Source organism: Octodon degus, unplaced genomic scaffold (assembly GCF_000260255.1).
Source record: "Octodon degus isolate 3935 unplaced genomic scaffold, OctDeg1.0 scaffold00116, whole genome shotgun sequence".
NCBI classification, from domain to species: domain Eukaryota; kingdom Metazoa; phylum Chordata; class Mammalia; order Rodentia; family Octodontidae; genus Octodon; species Octodon degus.
In genome coordinates this window covers 1,004,592-1,013,522 of record NW_004524692.1, presented here as the reverse complement: position 1 = coordinate 1,013,522, position 8,931 = coordinate 1,004,592, and the positions used below count along the sequence as shown (strand labels likewise).

Here is an 8,931-nt window from a genome sequence, read left to right as displayed (position 1 = left end):
AAAAAAAAAAAAAAAAGGGAGTCAAGTTAGATATACAGCTACTTTCTCTTAATTCAATGAGAAGAAAGATTTGTACTAATAGTGTTTGGACAAGATATCATGTCTGCATCTTGTACTATGAATAACCACTATGAAGACAATAATATGCAATATATTAATTATTGAAACTGTCCTACTAATTGGTTTTCAAACTATCTCATTGCTATGTTTCTCAATAAAATTAATCAAAAATAAAATAAAATATAAAATATAAAAATAAAAAATCACAATTAAAAAAAAAAAGAGTATGGCCTCGAGATGCATTGTATCCATTCACCTATTTAAATGTCTTCAAGTCTGTCCTTCTTTATGGCTGAGTGGCACTCCATTATATTTCAAAAACCTATCTTCTTTACTCACTTATTGGTTGATGGATATTTAGGCTCTTTCCAAAATTTACCTATTACAAAGTAGGACTGAGACATTTAGGAAACTTGGTCTTCCTGGCACCACATTTCATGTTCTCTCTACCATCTTCCTGTGCCTGTCTATACAGAGATGACTTCAGCATCAGGGAAACTGAAAAGAGTAATGCTGGCCAGATTTGGTTTTGCATCTCCCTGCTCTCTGCTCTTTCTAACTGCTCTCCAGCTCAGGATTCAGATTCAGAACTGGGAATTTGACATCGGCTGTCTAAAAGCTGGTGTTAGAAATGAGACAATATTAAGGCTGTAAAAAGATTACACATTCTTTGCAAGGAGCCAGATGATGGGATGGTACACAGGCAGCCAGCACTGGTAGTAACAACTTTGACACCACCGAGGGTATCGAGAATAGGGAACTCACAGGCCAGTGTTCAGTGTTTGGCAAGAGTCAGATAATGAGAGGGTGTGGGCTAGCTGGTGTGTGAAGAAGGCCAATTATTCAGGCCAAAAAGAACAATATGCTATTGGGCCCTGTTGCATGCTGTTGCCTGGACTCATCAAAGTGAGGCTGGGCTCTTTCCCAAGCAGCAATCATTAACGCTGGCCTAAACCTGTGATCAAAATGCTCAATAGCTTAAGAGCTCTTTTGTACCTCTGCTGACTTTAGCATTGTCCGGGATGTGTGGCAGGAGCTCCTCAACATTTTCTGATGATTGGTCTCACCAGAACCCAACTTGCAACAAGGGAGACCGAAGCTTGCAATGTCTCTTACAAAGACATTTCTCAGGGATTACTTGTTTCTGATGAAAATCTCCTTAAACTGCCCCAGTCTTATCCCCTCGTCCTAAGCTCTGGCCAACTGTTATGGCTTGTGTCTAGATTTCCCTCCAGGCCTCACTTGGCCATAGGCTGGACTTTTGAGAAGTAGTTGGGTCTAGAGTGTGTGACACTGGGATTGATTCATGGCACATGCTTTGATTAAGGGCACTAGGATTAAGGGTGAGTGGTGCTCACCCTAAGGATGAGTATCCTGAATAAGATACAAGGGACAGGAAGAGGCCTATCTTATTTGCTCTCACCTGACTGCTTGCTATGAATAGTTTCTCCTCTGTGATGTCCCTCCTGCCATGCCACCCTGACTTGGACCCAGCCCACTATGGACCGAAACCTCTACAAATTGTAAGCCAAATAAACCTTTCTTCCTTTTACTGTGGATGTGATTTTGTCTCAGCAATAAGAAAAAGTAACTAAAACACCAGAGAACAAGTGAAGAGACATTCACTGCAATGATCAATACTATTGACAGACAATGCCTCATAGACCACAGGGCCCTGAATAAGTGATAATCTCAGGCACACTCAATTTCAATCAAGTTAAAGTGGAGGTTAAACTTGGCCTGTAGTTTTAAGGTTGGGAGACTGTTTAGATAAAGATTCTTTAGTTAATCCTTAGCACAAAGCAAGTTTTCAAAACATGGTGTTTGTGGGGAGAGATTGAGCTCCCTTAGGACACCCATATCCAAGAGCACTCCTTTTCTGTTCCCATGAAAAACATAGGCTTCTGTTCTGGGGAGCTGTTGTGAAGGTTCTAGCAGGGGCATGCAGGTAGTTGCATACCCTTGATAGGGAAAGTCCTCCTCTGTTAGGGGTGGTCATCACCTTTGTCCTCTTTGATGGACACACAGTGTTGGGAGAGACGTGCATGGAGCAGAAAGGGAGAAAGGGAATGCCAGTCCAGACAGCTGGGTCAGCCAAGTCAGCCCTGACAATCAGCGCAGGGACAGTCTAAACCATACTACCCTCATATCCTATGCTCCTGTTTTTCCTTGATGCCCACTAGTGGGTGCAGGTAAAACTCTCATATTCTTTCTACCTTAAGCTTTTATGCTTATACAGAGTTTAATCCAAAAGAGATCTTCAGGCAGAGAGTTTTAGTTTCTGTAAGCCAGAACCAGGTTTTTACCCATTTTACTTATCAGCAAAATACTTTAAAAGTTATTTTTAGTTTAAGTTCACAGATATTCAAATTGCCCTATTCTCATTACTACAGATTGTATATATGCATGAAAATATCACATCGTACCCCCAAAATTTGAACAAGTATGTATCAAATAAACATTTTAATGGCATTAAAAATTATCTGAAAAAGAAATTATCTGGAGAATCATAGCCAACCATGCCTTAAGATTTTATAACTCAGAGAGTCACATAAAGAAATAAAAGCAAGGCTAAGGAGATATCTCAGTGGTATAAGCATTGCCTGGCAAGCTCAAAGTCCTAAATTCAATCCCCAGTACCTAAAAAAAAAAAAAAAAAAAAAAAAAGAAAAAAAAAGAGAGCATTAGAATTTAGGAAGTGGAAGGGATCCACCAGGAGGATTTAGAAAAAGGAAAAGAGAAGAGGAACAGGAAACCATGGCTGTTGTGTTCACTGTTTGCAGTGGTCTAGGGAAGAATAATTTGACACACTGGGTAACAGCTGCTGTCTGCCTCCCAGGTCCCAGAACTCACATGGTACTGTGGAGAAGAGGTTGTCCACAGTGTACGCCGGCAACCAGCAAAGAAAGCCTGCCTGCGGCAATGGCAAACCCTTCTGAGGAACCTCTGAAGAAGTGTTTCTTATGTGGGAAACATGTGCATTACAAGAATGTACAGCTTTTGTTCCAGCTTATTTATCCACATACTGGCTGCGTTCATGGGAGGCAGACAGCAAGTCTTTGTGGAAAGAAACAGGAAGGAATTTCAAAAGCCATTAAGAGAGCTCAAATAATGGGGCTCATGCAAGTGATGTGCAAGGGTCCTGCATATCTCAGAGACCTCAAGTTTGCAACATAAAATATGAAGAATAAATTTCATAATGTTATTACCAATAAACTCACTTTATAATAAAAGAAAAAAAGAGAAGAGTATGGGAAATGGGAAGAATATGTACAAATAGGGAGGGAACAAGGCAGTGGGCAAGGAAAGGGAAGGAAGGGAAAAGAGGAAAAGGAATAGAAAGAAAAAATGGAAACAAAGCTTGTGGGGCGGAGAAGAAGGGTGAAGGGAAAGGAGAAGAATGGGAAAAAAGGAAGAACTAAAATATATTATATATAGGTACAAATTCCCTATGGTGAATGTGATCAATATGTATTAAATTACATTAAAATATAAATTAAAATTATTTTTAAAAAATTAAAAATATAAACTTTAAAAAAGAAGATGCCCTCCATGTGCATAAATAGGCTTTTTCAGACCACACAAGAGGAAACAACACTCTCAGTCTGGAGAGGCAGGGCAGGGCTTCGTCAAGAAGATGCATGAAGCTGGGGAGGTAGCTCAGCTGACTAAGGGCCTGCCTGGTAAGCACAAGGACCTGAGTTTAATCCCCAGTACAACAGGCCATGTGGGCCCTGGAAACCCGGGTACACCATGTCAGCCCCAAAACCAGGTATGGTGGTGTATGTCTATAATCCCAGTGCTGGGGAGGCTGAGACAGGAGGATCACTAGGAGTCTGAGCTGCGAAGGGAGACCCTGTACCAAATAAATTTTTTTAATTAAAAAAAAAAGACACTTGAGGGGGCCTGTCCCTTAGCTCAGTTCGTTAAGTGGCTGCTTCAACAAAGCAGTCAGGCTCAGGTTGCTGTGGTTCGATCTCCAGAACTCAAGCCAGCCAAACCTGCCCTGAAAGCATTCGGAGGGGAAAAAAAAATCCTTAAAAAAAGACACTTGAGCAGGGAATTTGAGGATAAAGGTCAGGATAAGAATTTTCCATACAGGATAGGCAAAGGCCCAAGACAGTGGAGAATAGGACATATTCAAGGGTTTGAACAGAGACAGCACTACAATACATACACAATAAGAACAGTGATACAAAACAAAATGGATGGCAGAGACAAAAAAAAAAAAAGGCCAGATTATGCAGGGTCTTTCATAATAGAAAAGATTTGGTCATTATCTTAAAAGCTTCAGAAAGCCACTGAAGTTTAAGCCAAAGTAAGATATGACCAAGATTGAAATTTTTAAAAAATTACTTTGGCAATAGCCATAGTATAGAAAAAAGATTAAAAGAAGAAAGAGGATGTGTGGAGACAGTTATGGGATACTGCAAGGTCTCTGGGCAAAAGAGGATCATGGTTTGCTGGTGGCAGTGGGGACAGAGAGAAGTAGCTAATAAGAGAAGTCCCAGAAAGGTAAAGGCAAAGAGCCTGTAGATGGGATAGATAAGAGAGGGAGAAAGAAAGGGGTATAAAGATGAACTGGAGATGTCCAATGCGTATGTGATCCTAGAGGGGACATTTAAGATGGCTGGAGTTGGACTTCACTACATTGAAATTTATGTGGACATCACAGCAGAGATATCAGGCAGGCAACTAGCTATAAAGTCTGCAGGTTTCTGAGCTCATAATGATGAAATAGCTCCCTAGAGAGGAGCTAACTGCAGCGTGATTATCTACAAGGGCACCTGTAGAAGAGGGCATAAAAGAAGAGAAAGGATCTAGGAAGGGCGGCAAAGTGTCACCATGCAAATGAGTAAGAGGTGGAAAGAAAAACAAATATATTTTCAGACACTGGCAAATTGTGTTTTATAAGCTCTGTTTTAAATAAGCTGAAAAAGCAGACAGATTGCCATACCCAGAAGGCAAGCTGAAAGCGAAAAGGCTCAAACAGTTCATGTATGCAATGATTAGCTCTTAGAGTACCTAGAATGGCCTCTCTTGAAATTTTTACTTGTCCCAGTGGATTGACTAATTCAGTTATAAAGGCCCTGCCATGCATGCCATGCTCCCCTTTAGACAAAGGACACTTCTTCAGCAATGCACTCTCACTTCAGCCCTATGGCAATGGATGTGAGTGGGGACGATAAGCAGACATCACAGCCGGCCCAGCAGAAAGTTCCAATCCGATCCCAGGGCTCCGGCGCTCCTGGGTGTCTGCCCTTCTCAATGAAAAAGCATAAGCCTTCAACTAGTGTCAAAGAGAAGATTCCAACCCAGGGAAGCCCAACAACACCACAGCCAGTGCAGCCTCTATGTGATGGCAAGAAATACGTGTATGTGGCTTTTAATCACTGAGCTTTGAGAGCTGTTTATTACCACAGCAAAAAATACATTGTACACAGTGAGATCTCTTGAAGCTGAATGTAGTTATTTCAAACTCCAGTGGAAAGTAGAGAAGGCATCATTTGCAGTATCATCTATCTGGCACTGATAGCCACTTACAATCATCATGGCATTTTTATTCTCATGACAGGGCTGTGGATATAGCTCGGTGGCAGAGTACCTGCCTGGCAAGTGTGAGGTCCTGAGTTCCATTTCCAGTACCCTCTGAAAAAATAAGAATAATTTTCATGACAATCATTTTCACTATTTTACATGGTCAGCTTTAGGCATGGATACATTTCCCAGGATCTCAAAGCTAGCAAGTAATGGGAATGGAACAAAACCTTATTTAGCCAACCCGAAAGCACATGTACTGTCCATATTGTCAAAGAAATCTCCTAGAAATGAAACCTAGTTCTCGGGGCTGGTGAGATGGCTCAGTGGTCTAAAGCACCTACTTAGAACAAGCTAAGCTAAGGGACCGCGGTTCTAATCCCCCAGCACCACATGCCAGCCAGCCCCGCCCCCTGGTGGGCTGAGCGGGCCACACACACACAAAATAAATAAATAAATAAAATAAACAAATAAATAAAATTAAAAAAAAAAGAAACCTAGTTCTCCCACATGTGAAGAAAAAAAAAAAAAAAAAGACTAAGAAACCATCAGTGCAGTCTGTTCTAGACTGATATTGCACGTCAGTACTTGTGCTTCTGTGGTTCTAAAATCTCACATGGCCACGAGCTCTACCACACACTTTACCACAGCTGAGAAAATAGAAGCCATGCAGCTTGGAATTTGTGGCTCAAGTCAAGTCACAATAAAAATTGGAAACAAAGATTGCATTTTGCCTCAACTTTCTAGCCACGTCCAAGTGTTGTATCCTCCTCTGTATCATAGCTGACTATATTCTATTATGAGTTCACCTGGGTTTTCCTGGCTTTTCTTTGGCAATGGGACTCTCCACCACCTTCTGAACCTTGGGGGAGTTTTTAACTTTTAACCTGTTAAGAATAAAAAATAAGCAAGATGTATTAGTCACTTACTGGTGTCCACTTGTCCATTGAAGAATGATGTGCTCTGCCCCAAATCTATTCTAGACCTGTGGATTCCCTGAGGAGGCCTTGTGTGGGCAGTGGGGATGAAGTGCACTTGCTCTAAAGTTAGACAGCTCTGGCTACGAACTCTGCTCTCGCTCTGTGCCCTTGGCAGCTTGGCTCCCGCTCTCTGAATACCTGCTATACGGAGGATAATAGCTCACTCACTGGGATTATTTTGGAGATCAAATTAGATGGAATATTCAGCTCTCTACTATGGATGGTTAATTACAGCTCTGAGCAGCAAAGAGAACCCACATGAGAATGGGGCTTCCCACAGCATCGGTTCTCCACAGGGCCTCCTCTCCCTTCAGTGACACATATAGGACGCACAGTCAACACAGGCATCAGTAACATCAGCAGCACTAAACAGTGAACACCCACGACCTGAAAACATTTTCCTAAGTCCTTTCCATGCATTGCCCTAAACCTCAGAACTGCAAAACTGAAAAAAAAAAAAAAATTAAGAGTTTACTTCTTTTAGAGAAGAGAGCTGCAAACTGAGACGCAAGTGCCTAGCTGGTCCCCCAGACCTCCAAGCCAAACCACTAGCCACACTGTCAGCTGCTCTTAGAAGGCATCTCCCAAGCCAGGCAGTGTGATGCATACCTGTAATCCCAGCACTTGGGAAACTGAGGCAGGAGCTTTGCCTCAGCATTTAAGGCCAGCATAAGCTGCATAGTGAGTTCAAGACCAGCCTGGACTATATAGTGAGACTGTGTCTCAAGAAACAAAACAAACAAAAAATGCATCTCGGGCGGGTGAGATGGCTCAGTGGTCTAAAGCACCTACTTAGAACAAGCTTAGCAAAGCACGGGGACCGCGATTCAATCCCCCAGCACCACATGCCAGCCAGCCCCACCCCCTGGTGGGCTGAGCTGGCCACACACACACACACACACACACACACACACACACACACAAATAAATAAATAAATAAATAAATAAATAAATAAAAATTTTTTTTAAAAAATGCATCTCCTTTCATTGCGTTCAACACAATTTTAAAAAAATAGAATAAAATAAAAAACAAAAAAACACCAGCTCCATGGCAGGGTCAGACAAACTCTGAAAAATATATTGATTTTAAGAATTATACACAGGGGGGGAAGAATTATACACTGAAAACTGGAAACCTATAAAGCACATGCACTGTCCATATTGTCAAAGAAATATCCTAGAAATCAAACCTAGTTCTCCCACATGGGAAGAAAAAAAAAGACTGAGAAACCATAAGTGCAGTCGTTCTAGACTGACACTGCACGTCAGTACTTGTGCTTCTGTGGTTCTAAAATCTCACAGGGTCACAAGCTCTACCACACACTTTACCATGGCTGTAATCTCAGCACTCAGGAAACTGAGGCAAGAGGATTGCTGCATGTCTGAGGCCAGCATGGGCTCCACAGTGATTCCAAGGCCGGCCTGGACTGCACAGCAGAGAGCCTGTCTCAAAAAAAAAAAAAAAAAAAAAAAAAATTGAACATGTGAGCTTTACAAGACACTGTTAAGACATGTTTGAGGCCATAATGCTAAGTGAAATAACTCAGCCACACAGAGAAATTAAAGATCTGAATTAAAGAAGAGACACTCTACATTCATAGATTAGGAAACTCAGTATTGTTGCCATGGAAATTGTTTCCCCAAATTGATCTATAAATTCAAAAACATGTATACATACAAAAAAACAGCAGGCTATTTGGCATAAGTTGAAAAATGAATTAATATTTACATGCAAAAGACCCAGAGTAGCCCAAACAATTTTGAAGAAAAAAAAAAGTTGAAGGAGTTGTACTTTCTAATTACAAAATTTATCATGAAGCTATAATAGGCAATATAGTGCAGTACATACTGGCCACAAAGATAAACATGCAAGACCGGGAATGATGATTCACACCTATAATCCCAACTCTGGGGAGACTGAAAACAGGAGGATCACTATGAGTCCAAGCTGTGTAATGAGGCCCTGTACTAAATACATAAAATTTAAAGAGATAAACATGTACGCTGTGAAACAAAAGTGAAATTATAAAAATAACTGCGTACATTTATTTATTGATTTGATTTCAACAAAGGCATCGAGTACTTCAGAGGAAGGAATAATCTTCTCTAAAAATGAGCCTGGAACCACTGGATACCTACATGCATAAAGATTTTTTTCCATAATTTTATTGAGAAATAAATAGCAATGAGACAGTTTCAAATCAAATTGGTAGGACAGTTCCAATAATTAACACATTGCATACTGCCTTCTTAGTGGTTGTTTGTTGTACAAGATGCAGACATAATATCCTATTTACAAACACTATTAGAACAAATCCCTCTATTCATTGAATTAAAGAGAATGTAGCTATAT

The 8,931-nt window shown here is 40.9% G+C and overlaps 1 protein-coding gene across 2 annotated transcripts; it reads left to right on the top strand.

Annotated features, from left to right (window-relative positions):
• The first annotated feature begins 2,817 nt into the window (after positions 1 to 2,817).
• LOC101577899 (28S ribosomal protein S18c, mitochondrial-like) lies at positions 2,818 to 3,237 on the top strand. Of its 2 annotated transcripts, XM_023699768.1 has the most exons (2): positions 2,818 to 2,976; positions 3,058 to 3,237. In XM_023699768.1, the coding sequence occupies exons 1-2, from the start codon at positions 2,818 to 2,820 to the stop codon at positions 3,235 to 3,237; spliced, it is 339 nt and encodes a 112-aa protein (XP_023555536.1). The 2 variants fall into 2 exon arrangements, with proteins under 2 accessions (XP_023555536.1, XP_023555535.1); XM_023699767.1 differs by having other exon boundaries at positions 2,818 to 3,237.
• The last annotated feature ends 5,694 nt before the right edge of the window (positions 3,238 to 8,931 follow it).